Raw genomic sequence first — 21,675 nt, forward strand, 5'->3', positions numbered from 1 at the left:
GAGGGTGGGAAGGGGTGGGAGGGAGCAGGGGAGGGTGGGAAGGGGTGGGAGGGAGCAGGGGAGGGTGGGAAGGGGTGGGAGGGAGCAGGGGAGGGTGGGAAGGGGTGGGAGGGAGCAGGGGAGGGTGGGAAGGGATGGGAGGGAGCAGGGGAGGGTGGGAAGGGGTGGGAGGGAGCAGGGGAGGGTGGGAAGGGGTGGGAGGGAGCAGGGGAGGGTGGGAAGGGATGGGAGGGAGCAGGGGAGGGTGGGAAGGGGTGGGAGGGAGCAGGGGAGGGTGGGAAGGGGTGGGAAGGGGCAGGGGAGGGGCGGGAGGGGCAGGGGAGAGAGCGCCAGGGGCCTGGGGGGTGCAGGGAGGGCCCTCAATAGGGAGACAGGTCCCCCAGCATCCCCCAGGGTCCCCCAGGGCCATCCCTCAAAAGAATGAAAAACGGGGAGGCTCCGTGCTGACACCAGCCGCACACAGCCCACTCCTGCTCCCCCAGGACGCCTCCAGGCTCCTCAGCCACCTGGTCACCCCGGGGCACCATCACACTCCCTTGGAAGTCACTGTCACCTCAGTTAGGCTGATGCATGGGGCTCAGTTCTTGGGGCCGGGTGCTCAGAACTCAGTGCTCAGGGCTGGGCACGATCCCCAGCACAGTTCCACGGAGAGAGGAACCCACGTCACAGACGGGGAGGCCGAGGCTCGGAGCAGGCACTGGCCGCAGGCCGAGCTGGCTGACCAGGAGCCAGAGCGGGGCCCCTGCTGACCGCACCCCAGCGAGGGGGGGCAGAGCCACACAACAGGAGGTGCTCCCACGGGTAAGTGACATGCACACACGGGGACCGCCCGACAAAGGGGCCGGCTTCCCGATGGTGAACCGTGCCCACCTCCGCCCACACGTCTGAGCGCCCGCATGGCCGCTCTTGACAGGCCCACCGGGACCACAAGTACAGCTCCGAGAGCAGGCGTGTTAGCCCCAGTGCGGCCGTGTCGTTAGGTCCTCACGCTACAGCCACCCGCGTCCTCCCTGGCGGCCAGGCCAGAGCCCTCGAGTGGCTTCAGGCAGCTGCATCTGGCGGGTGGCCGCCAAGCACGGGTCCTGTAACCGTGGGCCCGAGTGCGGAGAGCCTGAGGGGAGATGAGAGCCCTGCACACCCACACACGCACACACACACTCGCCCGCCCGCGCACGTGCACACACACACATGCACCAGCCCACACGCACGCACATGTACACACCCTCACCCGTGCGCACGCACACACGCCCTGCAGCTCCCGTCTCAGGCGGCGTGGTGTGCCCCAGCGGTGCCCTTCCTTCCCCACCCTGCGGCCAGATTTAGAAACGCCCAGAAAAGCCTGGAGTTTGCTTCGGGACACGGGTTCCTCTGAGTCACAGACCACAGACCCCGACGGCTCCCGAGAGGCTTTTCGCACAAATTCGCGAGGCCACCTGGGAGCTTGCGTACGTCATAACCAAGTGCAACCGTCCTTCCAAAAAGAAATACCTTTACCTTCCGCTTTTTTCCAAAAGCCCCGTTTAGTGCATATGTCACTTCCTCTCCCAGGAAAGCGTGAGAGAGGCTTTGCTGTCTTTCGAGAAGCAGAAGAGCCGTGCGAACCACGAGGAGGAGCAGAGAGGTTGAGCCCCAGGCACGGGGAGGGCGGCAAAGCGGAGCCGGGGAGGGGCAGCAGCGGCTTGTCAGGAAGCTCCGGGCGCACAGACTTTTTGTTTTTTGAAGAAAACCAAAATCAAAAATTTTAGATAATCTCTCGGACTCTCGAAATACTGACAACGGGCTAAAGGAGGCAGGCCCACCGGCCGGCCGCCAGACCGGGGCTGGGGTTTGTGGCTCCGCCTCACAGATCTGCTCCTTCGCTGCGACGACCCCCCATCTGCAGCTCCGGGACAGCTGACCCACTGGAGGAGCCAAGGGGTGGGCAAGGGGGCCTCTGGGCATCCGCCAGCTCAGGGACTGTGCCCACCACTACCCTGCCACGGGGGCAGCCTCGGTGGGGCCGCCCATCACCGTGCAGACAACCAGACTGTCCCCCCGGAACGTGCACCTCGGGTGGGGGGCCTGGAAACAGGTGGGACTGGCTGGTCCCCACGTCAGCCCCTCCTCCTCCACCAAATCCTGCCAGTTCCGATTCCCCTTCCTAAGGATTCATCTCTGAGCCGGCTACTGCGGCCCCACCCCTTCCCGGGTCCTGGCTGGGCCAGCCACGCGGCACCCACCACGGCAGGGCCCGGCTCCCCCCGTCCCCGGTGCCTCTGCTGGCCGGTCCCGAAAGGTGACCAGTCCGGCGCCCGTCTACCTCCCCTTGAACATGGCGAACAGGTCCGTGTGCCCAAGCCGTTATGGCAGCACGAGTCAGGCTTACTATTGATGCGGCCACACTTGGCGTCGGGGGACACGGCTTCCCGGTCTCCCTAAGCTCCTCTCCCGCGGAACAGACCCATTCTTCCACATGCCGCTCACACCACGCGGCCTCTGCCCCACGCCAGGCTCCAACCAAGCCACTGGGTGTCAGGAGGAGGGAAGCCCCGCACCCACGAGCAGGCCTTGTCTACGGCCTCTTCCGGCTGCTGATTTTCTTATTCAATCATGTTCCCTAATAACTCACAGATGCACGCACGGGGGCTTAGCACACGGGCCGGGACTGCGGTCCAGCGTCTCCCAACCCTGACAGCCCCGAAGGCACTTCTGTACCTTTCTTCCGATCACACAGCGAGGCATCACTTCACGTCGCTGAGCGCGTGCACGGGGACCTCACACGACTTTATAAAGAGGAGACATTTGGGCGCTACTCTGCACCCTGCCCTTTGCACATAACGATGCCGTGGAAGTCCCTCCAGGCCAGCCGGTCCCTCCAACTCACTCTCACAGCTGCACGTCCGTCCTTGGTGGAGTCCTTGTCCTGCTGACAGAGGAGCGGAGGCGGGCCGTCCTCCTTGGCGTAGAGGTATCGGGACCTGTGCGCTCCTTGGCATTAGGTTAACACTTCCGTTATTCTGTTCTCTCCACTACAGACGAGGCTGTGAACGCTCTGACTTTACGTGTTATCTTACTTCCTCATTCTTTGAATTCTACGACATAGACTCTCACAGGTGTACTGAAATTCTCGGTCTGTTCTAGGGTCTGTTCCGCGTATCTGCTTTCCTGGGCTTATGTCGACACCAAATTATTTTGGCCACTAGGCTTCACAGGGGTCCACTGTGCCGTGCAAAGTCTCTCCTGTTCTTCTCCTTAATTTTCTTGGCTATTCGCGGAAACTACTGTTCCAAAATTAACCTGAAGATAATTTTATCCGATAGTAAAAAAAAAAAAAAAAAAAATCTAATTTCTTGGGATTCTCGGCGAAAGTGACTTTTGGGAGGTGCCTGGCGTCACGACTCATGATGAACGTGGCCCCAGATCTACAGGTGGGGCTATTCCCCAGCCCCGTCCGAAGTGTACTTAGCTCGGGAAGTGCTGGGGCTGAGTTTTTGGGATTCACGTTTACAACAAAGTCACCCATTCTTGTTCGCCGTTGGAGGAGGTACAGGATCCCCCGAGAGCAGCGTAAGTGCCCCCAGGTCCCCCTGCCAGGAAGTCATCCTAGAGAAGAGTGTACGGACGGTGCACTGCTGGGCTGCAGGGAAGAACCAAGGACGGGAAGCCAGCTTGGAGCCCATCAGCAGGTGACCGGCCGAGTGCCCTCCGAGCCCGGGCTCCTGATGTGCAGCAGGTGCGGCAAGGATGAAGCGGACGTGTGGGCGCACGTGGGGACACACTGCCCGCGGGAGAGACGGCCCTGAGCCCGTGTGGGGTGCACACACGCAGGGGGAGAGGGGAACATTTCCGGGAGGAGGGGAGACGCTGGAACAGGTGTGGCTTTGCAGGAGCAGCATCAGGAGACCAGGAGACAGATGGGGTGACACTGCCTTCCTTTTTGCCGCCTGATCGTCGAGAACACACACGTGTATCGGCTACCATATTAACTAAATGATTCCTAATAGAAGAACGTAAGGTCCAACGGAGTGACAGCCACCAAAGCCAGCCACAGCCAGGGTGACCAGTGCTCTGGGCCAGAATGATCCCCGCAAACCAGCCACCCGGGGACCATGCCGGGGTGTCTAGGACGTTGACTCTGCACGACCAGCAATCAGTGGGAGGGCATCCGGGCCTGCTTTCCGCTCGCCGTGGTGCCCCCACCGGGGTCCTGCTGATGAACCGGTGGGGGCCCCACGGAGAAGAGCGAGCAGAGCGAGGCCTGGAACATCCCTCGGGGTCCCGGCCCCGCTGCCCCAGACACCACGTGGAGGGGGGCTGACGGGAGGGGTGCGGCCCAGGGAGACACGCAGAGGGAAGGTGGTGAGCTCCCAGGAGAGACCCTGGACCAAGACCCAGCCCGGGAGGGGCTCAGGAAGACGGAAGAAAGCCAGTCCCGCTGTTCTCACTAAATTAGCTGCCACAGATTTGGCATCTAGTGTGATAACTGCCTTTATGTTTTAACGTTCCTGAGAATGTTCATTTTTAGCACGGATAATTATGAATCATTTTCAAATCAACCTTTCCCGGCAATGAGTAGATACGATTTGCTTCCACGAAGACACCCACAGACTGTCCAAATCTGGTGTCACCTACATTGAGTGGTGACAGATTTGTATCATAAATGCTCTGTGACTGGCTTTTCTAGCTGACTGGACTGGCTGACTTCCTGTCCCACCAACATCCCAGAGCCGGCTTCCTGCCTGCGCCCGCCTGTCCGCCAGCGGCCTTTCCAGGGGGCAGGGCCCCGGCTTTAGGATCGTCCCCCAGTCACCTTGGGCAAGTCCCCGAGGCCCTCACCTGTGACGGGAGGACGGCAGCTCCCCTGGAGACAGAGAGCAGGCTGCGGCCGGGGTGCCCGCCAGGCACGTGTCCCGTCCACACCAGCGCTCGCTCACGGCCTGCTCCCCACTCCCATCTTCCCTGACTTCGGTTACCTCTCTGCCCCCAACACTTGAGTCTGCAGCTCTGCCTTTGAGCCTGGCACCTGTCCCGAGAGCCACCCAGCCCTGCCTCTGTGCACAAGCCTCGTACCTGCTCCGTCCCCGCAGGCTCCTGCGGCCGTGCCCTCCTCCCTGAGGCTGCCCACCCGCACCAGCTTCTCAGGGAGGCCCTGCGGGCTGCCCTCTTCCAAACAGCACCCTCCCCAACCCCACGTGGTTTCCACGTCGTTCTCGTCACCACAGGACAGAGCGCGCTTTCAAGTGTGGAGCGTCTGCGTCCCCACTCAAGATCCCAAGCACCGTGACAGTCCCAGGGCTGTGTTCCCCAGGCCCAGAGCAATGCCTTGAAAGCCTGGGGTCGTCACCTCGAATCCAGTAATTTCTTGTTGGATGAATGAGTGAGCTCAGCCCAGCCCCCTGCCTGGGCCTCACTGTCTCCACTTGTAAATGAGGGGACCTGGCCACAGCACCCTGGGACCTTCCCCGCCCTACAGACACAAACGTTCTGCGGGTGGCAGCTTGGGGCCTCCCCCCTCCGGAACAGCTAAGGCGGGTCGCTGACTTCCACGTGGGACCCACAGGGACACGGCGGAGCCACGCAGGCTGAGGCCCTGGTAAGACAGGAGAGGAGAAGGGCACGTCCCCCAGGGAGAAATGCAGGCACGGCTCCCGCGGCCTGCCCCCTGGTGAGGGGTGTTTGTGGGCACAGGACACCGGGAAGGGTGGAGTGTCCCAGGGTGCCTCCTGCAGCCCAGGGAGCTGAGGCCCCCTCTGCGCTTCAGGGAGTTCTGGAACTTTCCATTCCACCCCACCTCACTGGCCCCGGCCCACCTCCCTTACCTCCCGGCTGCTGATGGGGCAGAGCCAGAGTCCATGCCCTGACTCAGGCAGCACAGGGCAGAGATTGGGGGATGGGAGAGAAAGCGAGTGAGAGAGAGCCCCAGGGGCCAGGGGGTGACAGAGGGCCCGGGGGACAGGGACCAGAAGGGAAGGGGATGCCCAGAACCTGAGGGGCGGCTGCTGCCCACACGTCTCTCCCACTGGGACGGCCTGGGGGTCACACCCGCCTGAACACAGATATACCGCGCGGGGCACCAGGCGCACACAAGCCCGTGACAGCATCGCCCAGCAAAGCTCTGAATGTTCTGAAGGACACCTGAAAGCAGTCGCCAGTCCCCTTCCACGTGTGCCTGAGGGACTCCCCTCTGGAGCCTCTATAAGCAACTCACAGTCCGGACACAAAATCCATGGCACGTCCTGCAAAGGGAGGAGCCCTTCCCGTGCTCGTCACCTCCACCCAGAGCCCCCCGAGCCCCCTCCCGCCTGCTGCGTCTGCACTCGCTGTGCCGCGGCCTGGGGCATTCTTCTCCCCCGGCCCCTCCTGACCACACGATCGAAAGGCCTTCCCACCCCCACACGCGTCGTCCACGTCACTTCCTTACCTGTCTTTCTCACTAGCACACAAACCCCTCAAGAGCGAACTCGCACCGTTTCTCTAGTTTACAGCCAAACCCCAGGGCAGGTGCACGTGCAGTGGTCACGGACGAGGAGCCAGCCTTTAGGTGGCGACCCGGGGTGGCGAGGAGTGACGCCAGGCCAAACGAGACTTCCACAGTCCTGCGCGCATCAGGTTCCCACCAGTGCCCCGTGGACCGGATGTGCCGGTCCACGTGGCACTGGGCGCAGCGGGCCCCGATAGCGGAGTGGGCCCTCCAGGCCCCAGTTCACTCTCCAGGCACGGCACAGGGGCCTGGGGGCTCCGGGCACCTGCCCCGATGAGCGGCGGGGGGGGGGGGGGGGGAGGGGGGCCGTGTGCCGAGCAGGGACGGTGCACGGCTGTGCGGGAGGAGGGAGCCTCTGCTCGGCCCAGCATCACCAAACCCGCTGACTCTTCAAGAGGAGCCAGAAAGTCAAAGCTGTAAGTCAGAGTTTTCAATTTCCAAAACACAGTCTGGGATGAAACAGAACGTGTCTGTACAGGTGCCTGGTTTTCCAAGGGCCTGAGGACCGATCCCTGTCTCCTCCCCATCCTCCTGCCCGCACACAGAAATTCAGTCTCCTTTGGGGTCTGGAAGCCAATGAAGTCATTCACACGCAGGAGTCAGGGACTGATAACAGTTCAGAAGAGCCTATCCTGAGGCAGCTGCATTTTTAAAGAGCACTATTTTTGTCTTCTAAACGTTGCTTGCCTTAAACCAATAAAATGAACGTCTAGCTCCTAGGGCCGACTGTGCGGTCTGGCAGGAGATAAAGATTAAATATTCTGAAGCAGAGAAACCCAACCAGGAGGGCCTTCCTCCACCCTTGACCTGAGTCTCCAGGGAAGGTCATAGCTCCAGTGAGAGAGGAGGACAGCAGAAGGTTCTGGATGTCCCCTTCCCCACCACAGCACCTGCTAACCCTGGAGCTGGAAGTCAGGTCTGGAAACAGTCCAGAGCTCCGCCCGCAGCCCCCCTCTTATCCCAGGGCAGAAACGCTCAGAGGACACAGTGCATACGTGCACCTGTGTGTCACCACCTGACACCTTCTCTGGACACTCGTGCGCCCTGGTTACAGCCGAGGACGTCCCCGTGCTGCGCTGGACACACCCCGACTCTCCCACAGCACAGGCTTCTCAGCCCGGTGACCGAAGGCAGAGAATGCTGGCACACCTGTCCTCCCACCTGCACACGGGTCTTCCAGAAGGACCTGGGGTCTGCACAGGTGCTGCCTTAGGAAGCTTGCAGCAAAGCTTTGTTTCCTTTTGTTCTGTTTGCCAGAGAAGTAGAGCTTCCCAAATGTCCCTAATCACAGGGTCTCCCTGACGAGTGGAGGCTGCCGTCCACCCCGCTGTGGCGGAAACCCCCCCCCGCCCGAGACTCTGGCAGGTAACTCGCCCCAGCCGCCCGCGGCCCGGGGTAGGAAGGGCACTTGCTCGGGTCCGGGCACCCGGGCGCCTGGCTCTTACCTCCAGCGGGACCACCTGCATCAGGATGGCGAAGTTGGTGAGGTGAGTGCAGCGGCAGACGGAGTAGCTGAGGTTCCCTTCCGCGAGCACGCAGCCCTGGTTGGACCAGACCCCTTCTCCGGAGCTGGGGACACAGGAGAGAGGGGCAGCCGGCTGAGGGAGTGGACGTGCCGGTGCTGGCCGGGTGGCACAGGAACGAGGGACAGGAGGGCAAGGAACCTCCCGGCCGACTCACTCCTGAGGCCCCTGGCCCACGGCCCAGAAAAACAAGATGTGCTCGTCCTGGACCTGACAGTCCCACCTCCAGAGAGCTCCGAGGGGACACACGTGAGCCCAGAGGACACACCCAGGGGTCCTCACCGAGCGACTCCACAGAACATTAAAGCAGCCCCGTGGCCGCCAAGGGGCGCTGGGTGAGCAAAGTGTGCGGCTCACACAGAGGTGACAAAATGCAGCACGTCGGTCAGGGACGTGTATCAACGTGGGTAAAACATGAGCCGTAACGCATCGCGTGCACGAGGTGCAGTCGGGGCACGCGGAGCGTGAAGCAGAAGAGATCGTATGTTCTCCGTGAACGTGGGCCTAACTTACACGTGAATTATTGAGAACATCCCAGACTGGTGACCTCCCGAGAGAGGATGAGACACAGCAGCCAAAGGGATGTTGGTTTTTTCACAACATTTTACTTTTTTAGAGATCAATGTATTGACCTGGCACTTGTAACCCTTCTTAAAGTGACTGCAAGCAAACCGTGGTTATTCCTTCTTACGGTGACACTATCAGTGATGACGATTCTCTTTGGTACATCTCTTTGTACTTTTTAACTCTCAAGATGATGTTTCTGTGGTTCCTCCCAAAATGACAACTTTGACTCATGGGCAAAGACAGATCTTCACTTCAGCCAAAGGCGGGGTCCTTGGGGAAAGCTTTCCTAAAGTTGAACAAAGTAGCAGGTGGCAGTTTCTCTTTGTCTTACATTCAGTTTTAGTGGCGCTGTCAGCCGTGGATGGAGCAGATGAGAAACGAGGCCACCCCGGAGGGGCCCCCGTCCCTTAGGGAAGCACGCCCTGGTGGCATTTTCACTGCCACCCCACACAAACGTAGTCCGGTGAGGCTCCGCCACAGAAGCCGAGGGTGGGGCAGGAAAGGGTCACAGGGGCATCTCCGGGTGGGGACAGCGGCTTCAGAGGCACTTTCTGGGATGCACAGTCCACTCTCCACATGGAGGTGGGGCACCCAGCAGAGGCCAGAGAGCACTGTCAGTCGGAGGCCCTAAGGCCCTGCCTCGTAGCCTGATGCTCCCGGGACCTCGAGGGCAGCCAGCCGGGCCGGCAGCTGGGCTCCATGTGGCTCCTCTGTCCCTCTACAAAGCACGCAGATGCCACGCTCCCATGAGAGGCTGGCCTGGAACCAGCAGACGCTGGGCCACATGAGCAGGGTCACGGGGATGGACAGTGCACCTCTCTGTACACAGAACAGCACTGGGATCTAAAAACCACGGGAGTCACATCCTCCCGGATGGAGCCACAAAGGCATGAGGACACCTGCATCGGCCAGGGCAGCCGAGCCCTACGCAGCACCTCCTCCCTCGAGTGACACCCACTTCCTGGGGACACCCACAGGAAGGCGGGCTCCCCAGCCACGCACGAAGGACCTGCCTCGGGCGCCGGGCCCAGCGACACCAAGAACCTGCACGACCCTGTGACCTGGGACGCCGGGGTCTACGCACAAAACGCCCACTCACTGGCACGCATGGCTAAAACGTGGGACAAATGTAACAAGATCCCACACGGCAGTTAAGAGCGATGTGGGCAGACCACAGCCCAAACCGTGGTGGGACGGGACACGGAACATGGATTGGAACGAGACCACGGATTTCCTTTGAGCATACGTTTAACTCATGCACCAGTCACGGAGAAAACACACTCCTGAGTCTCAGCATCGTGGCTGCCGTGGGGGAGCAGGAGGGGTCAGGAAGGTAAGAAGGTCCCCAGGGAAGCCTGCTTGGAATAACATGCTGATATCACGCCTATATCACTTCCTAACGTCTAGAAAGAAGTGACCAGCATTCTCAGCACAGGGTGAACATCTTTCATAGGTAAAATGGAACAAACACATTCGGAGACGAACAGAAAGTGGCAGCAGACTTGTGCGACGTAAGGAGTTCGAGGGATAGGACGCCAGACAGAAACTTCCATCCGCGCACAGAGTCAGAATCGCGTGAAAACAGACAGGCGAGAAGGAAAACATGTAATTGTTGTTTTCTTATTTCCAGTGGCTCCAGAAGGTCACTAATCTGACGTGTCTGCAGTGGAGAGCGTGTGACAAGAACAGCACCCGTCGGGAACAGACGCTTGTAAAGGAAACAAGAGGCATCCGCCAACACTGACCACATGCTGGGTCATGAAGCAAGTTCTACAAATTTAAAAGGACTGAAGTTAAAAAAAAAAAAAAAAAAAGAATGTTTTCAGATCATAAAAAAAAAAAAAAATCAATTAGAAATCAACAACAGAAAGATCTCTGAAAAATCCCCAAGCAGCTGGACCAAACAACACACTTCAAAGCAACATGTGGCTTGAAGAAGAAGTCACAAGAAAGGTTAGAAAACATGTTTCGCCTAATGAAAAAGAGCAACGTGCCAACACCATGGACACAGCCAACTCCGCACTCACAGGAAAATTCACAGCACGAAACATTTGCGTCAGGGAAGAGTCGAGGCCTCAACCAATGACCGAAGCCCACACTCTCGGAAGTTAGACAGGAAAGGGCAAACGAATCCCACGGCAAGAGGATGAGAAGAGACCACGTCAACAAAATCGAGAATAAAAAACACAAGAGGGGAGAACACTGCAAACCAACGGCGGTGCCTTTGAGAATGACCTGTAGGACCGATAAACCTCTCGTGCGAGCGGCCGAGAAGGCGCGGGGAGCTGCAGATGGCAGGCGCCAGCTGAGGAAGCGGCGAGGGGACAAGGACACAGACCGCCTGACGTGCACTCAGGCTGCAAGGCGACACCGCGAACTACTCCGTGCACGCACTTTAAACATGGTCCGGACACGTTCTTCAAAAAAGTAGCTGCCAAAACACAGAGGACACGTGGCCCGAATGGTTCTGTGCCAACTAGAGACGCGTGACGCGTGCTTCAAAGCCTGCCAACAACAAAAACTAAGGCTCAGACGGCCCCGAGGTGAATTCGATCAAATGCTGCAGAAGAAACAAGACCAGTTCGACCTACACTGTCCGGAACGAACCCTTTACAATGGTACGGTCACCCTGCTACCAAACCCAAAGGCTTGACGAGAAAAGGAGACTACGGACCAATTTCCCCCACGAACACGGACACAGAAGTCCTCGACACGGCTAGCAGATGACACTCGACAACCTGTGAACGAACAAGGCACCCCGGCAAGCGGGCTTCCTCCCCGGGACGCAAAGCAGGCCAGCGTGCAGCTTCACTCACGCTGCCCAGAAGCGGCCCGCGGACAGGAGGGAGCCAGGGAGGGGCCGCCTGGCAGGAAATGACCACAGGAGGCTGTTCACACACACGACGACGCGGGTGTCCTCATGCTAACGGAAGGAAGCCGGACTCCACGGGCTACGCACACAGCGGTTCCGTCCCCGCGGCGTTCTCGCGGACGCAGAACCGTGTTGGTGCAAGACAAATCGGCGGCTGCGGGAGCTGGAGTCCGGGGACGAGTGACAAGTGGGCACACGGATGGGGCAGGGGCTGGGCCCGTTCTGCATCCTGACCCCCACGGTCACTCGTCTGTGAAAACTCAAGAGCCGTGTGACAGAGGTGTGGCCGTTTCTGCACGTGCACTTCTGGCTGACAAAGAACACATGGGGACGGGGACGGCGGACGCCCACACCACGCGGGCGGTGTGGGGATCGAGGGCAGAGCAGGAGGGGACAGGCGTTCTTCGACATCGTCCGTGACGGTGGAAGCCGGGACACCCACGCAGGCACAGAGAAGGGCGCCCCTGGCCTGCGCTCCAGCTCACCGAGCTCCAGCAGGTCTGAGGTGCGACAGTGCACCCCAGTGCGGGCCGTGAAGGCCTGGGAGGCCTGCACGCCAGCCGGGGAAGAGCTGCTTGCCCAGCGCCCCCCCGCCCAGCCTCCCCCCCGCCCCCCACCGGCCAGTGCGGCACAGCCGAGGGCGACGGACCCTTCTCAGGCCACAGTGGTGCCCTGGCTGCACTGGCTGCCCGGGCTTTCAGGGGCGGAGTCCTGCTAAGTCCCACGTGGTCCCCGAGAACACCTGCACCAGTGCCTCCTTCTTGTCTTGCCCTGCGTCCCGAGGCATTTCCAGCATTTACGGACAACGCTACCGTGTTGCCTCCAGAAGGGTGACCCGGACCATAACCTGGACGCGGTGCGCCCACCCGCACCTGCTCCCCTCCCCCGGCGGTCCCCACCCCCCGCTCTCCTCTTCCACTCTCCCGCCAATCTCACACCCCTCCCCTCCCCCTCCCCTCCCCTGTGCTCCCCCCACCCCTGCTCTCCCAACACCACGTTCCTCCCCCCTGCCCACCCAGTGCTCCCCTCCCCTGCTCTCTCCTACACCCTCCCCCTCCCTCCCCCCCCCCCCCCGCCCCCCCTCCAGTCCTTGCCGTGGCCCCAAGCAGGCCGTACCTGAAGTCCAGGAAGGCACAATACAGGAAGACCTGGTTGCTGCTGTTGGTGGCCTCGCTGCGCTGCCGGCGGGACTGAAACGAAAACATGGATATCTTCATGAGGCCGCTGGACAAGCCAGGCTCCTAGCACTGAGCTGGGCACTGCGCCCCAGCCCACGGGAGACCTTGGGTTGGTGCCACGAGAGGCCACCCGCTCTCCAGCTCAACCCCATCGTGGTCACAGAGGCCATGGCATCGGCCACCTCACACCCCCTCCTCTCCTTCGCCCACACCAGCGCAGAAGCCAGGGCCCCGCCCCAGGGCCTTTGTACTTGCCGTGTCCTCCCTTGAGAGTGCTCTTCCCCCCCGATGATACATGGTCTCCCGCAGGTCTGTGCCACCTGGTCACCCCAGAGGGACCTTCCCACCCAGTCGAAACGGTACCAACCCCTGCGCTGTCCACCCCTTCCTCAGCATTGACCACCACGCAGCAGATTACATATTCACTCATTTGTTTGCGTGCTGTCTTCCCCACCAGGAAGTCTGTCCTGTGCCCTGCTGGCCAGCTGGCTCTTACCACGGGCTGGTTGAGTGAAGACAGAGGAATGAGCAGACCAGATCAACCTGGGGCTCTCGTTCTCCCCCAAGAGAGGAAATTCCAGCCCTGGACCTTTCCTGGATGCCAGCTGGGGCACTTGGCCCCAGCGGCTCTGCCCAAAACGGATCGCGGGGGGTCCGCCCAGAACCGCCACCGGGAGGCTCCGGAAGCGGGAGCGCGGCAGGAAGCCAGGGCCGCTCCGGACTCGCGGTGCCTCACAGAGTCCCAGTCAGTACCTCTCACGTGGTCGCCCGCCACTCACCCCATCGTCTCATCCACCAGCGCTGCTCACGAGACCCCGCCTGGTCGAGGGGCCGTGTGGGCCGGTGTGGGAGCCAGCGTGGGAACCAGTGTGGGAACCAGCGTGGGGACCAGCGTGGGCCAGCGTGGGAGCCAGTGTGGGTCAGCGTGGGCCAGCGTGGGAACCAGCGCGGGAGCCAGCCTGCTGCGGGAGAGGGAGCGACAGGGCGGCTCCCTCGCCATCCCGGCTCCAGACGGGACCTAAGTGCCTCTTTCCTGGTGCCAAGATGTGCCTGCAGCAGCCCTGACGGGTGCCCTCTGGACCCACCGCAAAAACCAGAGGGTCATCTGTCATCGGCTGCGTGCCAGAACCGTGGCTGATGGTCCCCGAGCGCACAACACAGTTACGTGTTGCCATTTATTACTGATATCTCGGCAAAACGGAATCTTCACTCCTTTTGTTTCCCTCTAGTACTGGCATTATCTTGACGGCTTGTTGTCTGTGCCTGGAAATTCCGTGGACCCCTCCTGCCCAGGACCGTGGCCGGTTCCTCCAACCGCTCACACCTTCACCGCCTAGAGACGCCCCCACCACCGTCCCTTTCCCAGTTCACCTTTTACACGGCATTCAACACCACCGGAAACGTGCTTGGTTACTGCCTGTGCGTCACCTGTGTTCCTCCACGATGGTGAGGTCCCCCAGGGCAGGGATGCCTGCTGCCCCCCGGGGTCGGCACTGCCACACGGGCAGGAGTGCCCGAGGGGGTGTCCAGCCACAGCCCGGTCCACTGTGCTGGGCCGCATCGGAAACCAACAGGCCATCCTCTGTCCGAGCACCTGCCGCGTCAGGGCAGAGGGGCTGGTACCAGGGAAATGAGTTGAGCTGACCAAACCCTAAGAGAAAGCGGAAGGGCCAAGCCACGCGACGGCAGAGCCAAGGGAGTCCAGGGAAGAGCTAAAAAGGCCAAACCTCCATTTATTCTTACTCTGTTTCCACATTCCACCCAAGACCCCTGACCTCGCGCCACCTGGGCCACCTGCTGGTGCCCCTTCCCACCCCCCCCCCCCCCGAGAGGGTGCTCTTCAAAGGCATCACCCAGGAGCCTGGCGTGGCCCATCCCAGGCCCCCCCGGCAGTCGGAAACAGGGGGTGGGGTTTTCACAAGACCTTGGGGTGACGCCCATTAATTTGAGAGCCACTTGTCCCCTCCCCGCGCCTCAGTGTCCCAGCCACTGTGAACATCGTGTTCAGACGTGCAAAGTCTCATCCTGCAGCTGCTTGGGGACACAGAAGGTTGTGAGCAGGGGAACTGCGACACACAAACCCACGAAGTGCAAAGTCCAATCAGGACCGGGTGGCGGCCCCACCTAGAATCGCTGGGGTGCCCTTGGCCCCGGGCAGCCCTGGGCCCGCCCTGCAGGAGCACCAGGCATCACTGTGCACGGGCAGGTGCGTGTGTGTGTTCTCGTGTGCCGCAAAGGCGGGCGGGCGCCAGCGAGGGCTGCAGGCAGCCCGCGGCCAGGCGCACGCGTCGGGGGGCGCTGAGGCCCGAGGGAGACGCGATGCCCTCCCCCACCGCCTGCAGCGTGGAGCCGGCTCGCTCTCACTTCTGGCCAAAGGGGCCTCTCCCAGTCCCGACGCTCTGACTCCAGATCCGAATTCGAGGGGATTTAAAAATCAGCCCCGACCACGGCAAGCCCAGCGCGCGTGTGGTCAGAAGAGCGGAGGCGCAGACGGTGCTCCCCGGGGCCTGGGGTCCAGGTCACACCCCAAGTCGGGAAACTCCCGCCCTGGCATCCGAGGCTCCTCCCCGCGCCGTCCTGCGCCAAGAACGGCAGACCGCCTCCTCATGTCTGGAGTCGGCAACCGCTGGAACGGAGGCCCTCAGCACGTCTCCAAGAACGGAGGCCTAGAATGTTCCCAGGAGCGTGATTGGTGAACACATGGGGAGCAGCGCTGCCAGAGACAGGAAGGTGAGTCATCTGTGTCACGGCCCCATTTCCTGGAGAAACGTGGGAGGCGCCGACGCCCCGCAGCCTCGCGAGTGACGGGACCAGGAAACGGGGTGTGCTCACCGGGGCGAGGGGCAGCACCCTCATCTGCACGCCTCCTGTGCCCTGACGCCGAGGCGCTGCGGTCTGCAGAGAGCGGGCCTTCCGGCAGGAAGCTGGCCCTGCTTTACGCCACCTGATGTCCCCAAACTCACGTAGGTGTCACATGGCCCTAGGAGCGTCTCCTGTGGGGCCTGAGACTTTCTCGGAAAACTCAACCATTTGGGGAGAAGAAAATGGGATTAATCGAGTATCCACTGCCTACCGACCATAATCACGGTGCAGAAGGGTGTCTGCTTCCGGAAGACGCATCTCAGGCGCAGACAAATCTACGAGATAACAACCCCTGAACGTCCCTTGCTTGGAAATCTGTTTGCTTCGCGTCCAAGTATATAGTTTTCCTACACAGCAGGGGGAGAGACACCTGCCTGTCGCTACTCCCAGCAAATACACAGAAGGCACCACAGTCCTTAATTCTGACCCTCAGGAAAGCCACAGAAGGAGTCAAAGGCCACACTCCCAGCTCAGGGAACAGTGCACAGGGACCTCGGCGGATGATGGGGAGCAGTCCTCTCAGCCGGCCACCCTCGTCCCCAACCCAGCTCGTCTCCCGACAAGCCAGGGTCCGGGGCTCCAGACGGCTGGGGTGTCCCATCTTTGACCAAAGCAAGAAAAATGAAGTTAATTTTGGAGGGGAGAGGTGATGAAGAAACCCCTTAATCAGCCTCAAAATCCTGGTGTTGGCCGATGTTCCTTGTCTTCGAGAATTGTAGGCAAGGGAGCAGGGTGGACGCAGCCCCTCCCGGCAGACACCCACACGGACCCCGGCACCGGTAGCAGGGGCCCCATGGAGGAGACGACTGAGGAAACACCTCCAGAAACAGGTCGGAGGACAAGAGGTCGGGGTGGAGAGGCCTGCGACCCAGCGGAGCAGGGGCTCGCCGTCTGTGGACAGGGCTGTCCCTCCCGGCTCCTGGGAGAGGTAGGCGGTGGGGGGCACTGAGGACGTGCCTGCGTGCTGCGCTCACATGCACAACAACGTCCCCTTCGCCCCAGGCGCGTGTGGACCACAGGCACCCTAGTTCGAGGTGACAATCAGGTCATCCGAGGTCACCCCCAAGGCCCTGACACAGGCACCCGCCCTCCTCCCCTGCCCAAATGCTGCCCAAACCTCCTTGTGCCGCGACCCTTCCGGGCCCCTTTGAGTCGGAGGTGGCGAAGTCGGGTCTGTCCTGTGGAAGGACCCGTCCCAACCGCACGACGCAGATGCCCCTGTGGCGCTGGCATGAGTTCGTTTTACCTGCAGGTGACAGCCCAGCGTCCCCACCTGCCTCTTCTGTCCACCTGCAGCTGAGTGCGGCTGGGAGGTCAGCACCACGGCCACTGGGGAATGGGGTCAGAGATGCCCACTGAGCCCTGGGGACCAGGGGCCACAGGCACGTGGGGCTCACACAACCCCGGAACACAAGTTTCTCAGTCTTTCCACTGCCCCCTGGGACTCTGGGACCCTCCAGGGGGGTCTGAATTCTCAAGCGCGATCCTCCGTGGCTTCCCACACCCTGTCCCGTTAACCCCCCGACTCCAGAGGAACAGCCTGAGGACCCGGGGCCGTCGGGTTCCAGCTCACAGTCCGCCCGTCAGCCGGCTCGGCAGCGGAGGGAAACAGGCACAGGAATTGCTGGGATGTTTGGGGCCAAAACAGAGGAAAAAATCTGGGAAGTCACACGGGGTCTGCAATTAGAACAGTCCCCTCAAAACAGCCCAACGTGTTTTCAAGTCACCCCCGCGCCCAGGTGACACCTAGTCCTGAGGTTCTCAGCGGAAAAGGCGCCAACACGGCCAGCCGGTGGAGCAAACCAGAGGAGCCGAGAGGAGGCAGGAGCGAGGAGGGAGGGCGGCTGTGAGTCCATTTTTGTCGGCAGTGGGCTTTGGGGGAGTTTCCGGAAGCCTCCACCCGTTTCACATGCATGAGCTGCAAAGATGCTTGTCTTTATAAAGGAAGATCTCGTGTTGAGCCACAAGCTTAGGGCCGTTGGGCCCAGTCGCCACGTGTGCTTACTGCTGTTTCACGAGTCTGAAGCTGACACGCACACTTGCTTCCGGTCTGCTTCAAACAGAATCGAGGCACCTTCCCGGCCCGGGCTTCAGGGTTCAACTTGCCCCCGCCCTCTGGCTAACCACAGACACAGAGATGTCAGGGGTCCCAGAACGCTCAGGAAGGGCGGCCCCCAGGCCCCCCCTGGCTCCAGCCCTCACGGCCCTCTCCCTTCTAGTCCAAGAGAGGAGGGTGGAAAACACACTGGGATTCATCTGAATTAAGACAAATTCACACAAGTTGCAAAAATCTCTTTTCTGTGCGGGATCGTCAGTTTTCCTCAATTTTCTTGCATCATTTCCTCCCATTAGAAAATAGGCTCCTTATTAACATCAGGTGCCATTTACTCCCGTGGCAGCGCTTCTAAAAATACGTTCTGCACGTGCTCAGGAGCATGAAATAAATAACATGACTGCCCAAACACACGGGGTTAATTGTAGAAAGAAAATGAGTTATAAAAACATGTCCTGGGGCGCCTGGGTGGCTCAGTGGGTTAAATGTCTGACTTCGGCTCAGGTCATGATCTCACAGTTCACGAGTTCAAGCCCCACGTCGGGCTCTGTGCTGACCGATCGGAGCCTGGCGCCTGCTTCGGGTTCTGTGTCTCCCTCTCTGTCTGTCCCTCCCCCACTCATGCTCTGTCTTTCTCTCTCTCAAAAATAAACAAACATTAAAAAAACTGAATATTAAAAAATCAGTAAATTGGACTTCCTAAAAATTAACAACCTCAGCTCTGTGAAATAGCCCTTGAAGAGGACAGCAACACAAGCTAGCAGGAAACGTTCACGAACCACACGTGTGATGCAGGCGTGCGGTCTAGAACACGTAAAGAACTCTCACAACTCAGCTACACAAACTCCGCAGAATCCAGTTAGAAAGCGAACGCGGGGCACAAGGAGACGCTGCACTGACGAACACGTACGGGCAGCGGGCCCCAGAGGAGACGTCAGCAACGCTACCGCCAGGCAATGAAGACCCACCATGAGGGCAACGGAGAGAGAAGGTGGGGACCGTGTCAGATGCTGACGAGGGCGCGGACGCTGAGCTGCTCACACCTAGCGGCTGGGAGCGTGGAAGAGGACGGCCGCTCCGGGACATCGTCCGGAAGTGTTGAAAAATATGAAGAATGCTTCTCCTGTGACCCCACAAAACGCCTGGGCATTTATCCCACAGAAATACAAGTCGTTTCCTCAGAAAAGCCTGTGCACGATTGTTTACAGTGGCCTTCTTCTGAGAGCCAGCCCCCGGGAACAACCAGAACATTCTGTACCGGGTGAGCGCCGGGCGCACCGGGGCCCGCCACGCCGCGCGACCACCCGCCTCGAGAAGGCGCGAGCCCGAAGCAGCAGTGACCAGGACAGGCCTCCCGTTCGGCTGAGAGAGAGAAGCCACCAAGCTCAAAAGGTGCCCCACGGTGCAATTCTCATTATTCCTCTCTCAGAAGGACGGGGTTATAAAGACGAAGGACAGACCCCCGGCTGCCAGGAGCTGGGGCGGGGGTAAAACGGGTGGGCATCTTGGTGACCGCGGGGGTTCCGGGAGCCCACACCTGACTTAAAACAACCGTCTACACCCACAGCGCGTGCCGACGTCCACCCCGGGTCTGCAGCTGCACAATCAGTTCCGTCGTCCGTGACCACGGCGGAGACCAGGCGCGGGCTCCACTGACCTCTTTCTTCTACCTCTGCAACTTCCTGTGACTCTGTCCTCATCCCGAAATAAAAGGTTTGGAAAGGGTTCCACCGCATCACTTTGCCAGCCGGAGGAAACACGGGCTTGCGGGAGGTGAAGGTACCGACCCACTAAGCAGGGCTTCCTGTATTTAGGCCCCGTGTTGACGAGCCGCATTCTGCACAGGAACGTGGGGTTCCTCGGTCGGCCAGCGAAGGGGACCGCGGGTCACCGAGTGTTGTTCCCATCATCGTGGACAATGCTACTCTCGTTGGGGATCACCCTCCCCTGCCTCCCCAGCACCTCGAGTCTCCACTATCTGTCACCAACGGAGAGTCCCACACAGACAATCCAGCACACCCAGATACACAACAGACCCAGGACCCCGCTCCTTCGTGGGGCTCCCTCCCGCCTCCTGGGGCCCCAGTGGCTCGGTGAACACCCACGTTTGCATCCCGAGGGGTACGCTGTGTTCTCACTGTGAAGCACAGTGTCTCCTGTGTGGTCTGGGCCAAAACAAGGGAAGCGATTATCCATCATCCGGGGAGGGTCCGGCCACAGCCCCCCGCCCCCGGTGTCAGATTCCACCCTCCACCCACATCAAAGCGGTCAGCTTTTGCTTCTAGACCTCTTTCTGTGTTATTCTTCTTCCCAGACGCCTCTTGCTCGTGGAATATTTGGGTTATAAGTTATTTCTCCCTAGACACCTGGTTTGAATTTTTCAAAAATGTTCTGCAAACTTAATTTTACTGTCATCCGTGCTGTGATGGAAGAAAAGAAAGACTCAGAACTTAAAACACAGCTTCAGTAACGATCTGCTGGTCGCTCCCATATGGATCTCCACCTTTCCCTCCTGCCCCTGAATTGTGCGGCCAGCAGACCCAGGACTCCCATGTGGCTGGCCCAAGTTTCGTGAACACGTTCTTTGTAAGTGTAGAAAGACCGTGGTCCCTAAATTCATCATCCTCACTGGTTCTTCTTTCCAATGGCACATGTCTGGGTTTTTTTTTTCTACAGCAAGAAAATCTGCCTGGATTATAAACTATAGTTTGCCCTCTAACGTATGTGTGAAAATAAGGGCTGGCGATCAAAACAGTAAACGCCGTTTCCGTGTCTATCAGCTGTCCTCAACTGGGGGGGGGGGGAAATGTATTGTTTTCATAACACAAGCTACGAAGCAGAAATTTCAATATAAACCTTCAGCTGCGGGATTTGCAGATAATCAGGAAACTGCAATTATAGGTATGCCCCGAGGGGCCACACCAAGGAGAGTAATATTTTTATTTCTGTGTAGATAATGGTGTGGGCTGGAAAGGTTATATAATTCTGATCTATTTTACAGCCCGGTTCTGTGGCTGCTAATAATAACAAATCGTGTTTTTGATCTTGAACTCATCCATAAACCACATTAAAAGTGATGCTATTTTCCCTGAAAGGTGAGCAATTTAACTTAGAGAAGAAGGGAAGAATGTCGAACTCACAATGTGCGTTCTAGAACCGTGGAGACCAGAGACGCTAGATTTTCCCGTTTGCCGCTCTATTTTACAAGTTCATAAGTAAAACAGTTTAATCCAAATTTTCCTGGACGTTCAACACGCGTGAAAAAAACTCCTTTTCTAACAGAGGACTTACAGTCTTTCCCTTAAATTATCTTCCCACTCATTAAGAGACAATTTTCCACAAAGGTGAAATCATGACTCTCAGAGAGATCAAAATGAACACGTATTAAAGATATTGTCTAACTCGCTGATGAAGGAGGCATGAACTGTGTTACTACCACCTCCAAGGAAGAGTCAAAGAATCATGCACATAGGAGGCCACCAGGAATGTCGGAACAAATTTGCTTAATGGATACAAAACTGTCAAAACTGACGGATGTCCACAGGGAAATAATCATCCGGCTGACCGTCCATCCTGGAAGACAAGGTTTCAGTGGCCAAATTGACCTGAACACGAACAGTGACGCAAACAGGTACAAGGAAGCAGGAGGTCTCCTGACCGAGGCAGACAGGGAATGGTTGGTTTGTCCAAAAGCCAAAGGTCCTGGGGTATGAACGCGGCAGTAACTTCTGAAATGAAAGCCTGTCATTCTCGGGGCACCGAAAGCATGTCAGAGCCTTTCCAAACCACTGTGCCTGCTTCTAGGGAAAAGCTCTTATTTAAAGACACGCTTTCCCACTGGGGCAGAGCACACTGGCAGAATTAAGCAGCCTCGAACAACGAAGGGTGTCGCGACAAAATGAATAAAACCTTTATAACACGCAGGGGCATAAATACCGAGAAGAGGAAGAGGCAGCCGTGGCCCAGGGCAGTGAAGGGCGGAGGGGCGCATGGCCCGTGACACCCCGCCCCACCCTGGGGCAGGCGCGACCCGGTGAGAGGTCCTCCGAGGAGGCAGTGACACCACGGCCCAGAGAGAGGCCTGGAAAACCAGCGCAGAGGCCCGGGGCCCAAGTCCGAGGGACCAGCCCGCCCAGCTGCGTGTGGACCCGGGGACCGCT

General features: G+C 59.5%; 1 protein-coding gene across 2 annotated transcripts in view; it reads right to left on the reverse strand.

The window, feature by feature from the left end:
- The window catches only part of ADGRD1 (adhesion G protein-coupled receptor D1), a 125,436-nt gene that overhangs the window by 32,575 nt on the left and 71,186 nt on the right, over positions 1 to 21,675 (reverse strand). For both annotated transcript variants that reach the window (XM_043557278.1, XM_043557279.1), the window contains 2 exons: positions 12,539 to 12,612; positions 7,906 to 8,029 (listed from right to left, as the gene is read on the reverse strand). In XM_043557278.1, the coding sequence (XP_043413213.1) occupies positions 7,906 to 8,029; positions 12,539 to 12,612 (198 nt within the window). The remainder of the gene's footprint in view (positions 1 to 7,905; positions 8,030 to 12,538; positions 12,613 to 21,675) is intronic.

Source organism: Prionailurus bengalensis, chromosome D3 (genome assembly GCF_016509475.1).
Source record: "Prionailurus bengalensis isolate Pbe53 chromosome D3, Fcat_Pben_1.1_paternal_pri, whole genome shotgun sequence".
Taxonomy (NCBI): domain Eukaryota; kingdom Metazoa; phylum Chordata; class Mammalia; order Carnivora; family Felidae; genus Prionailurus; species Prionailurus bengalensis.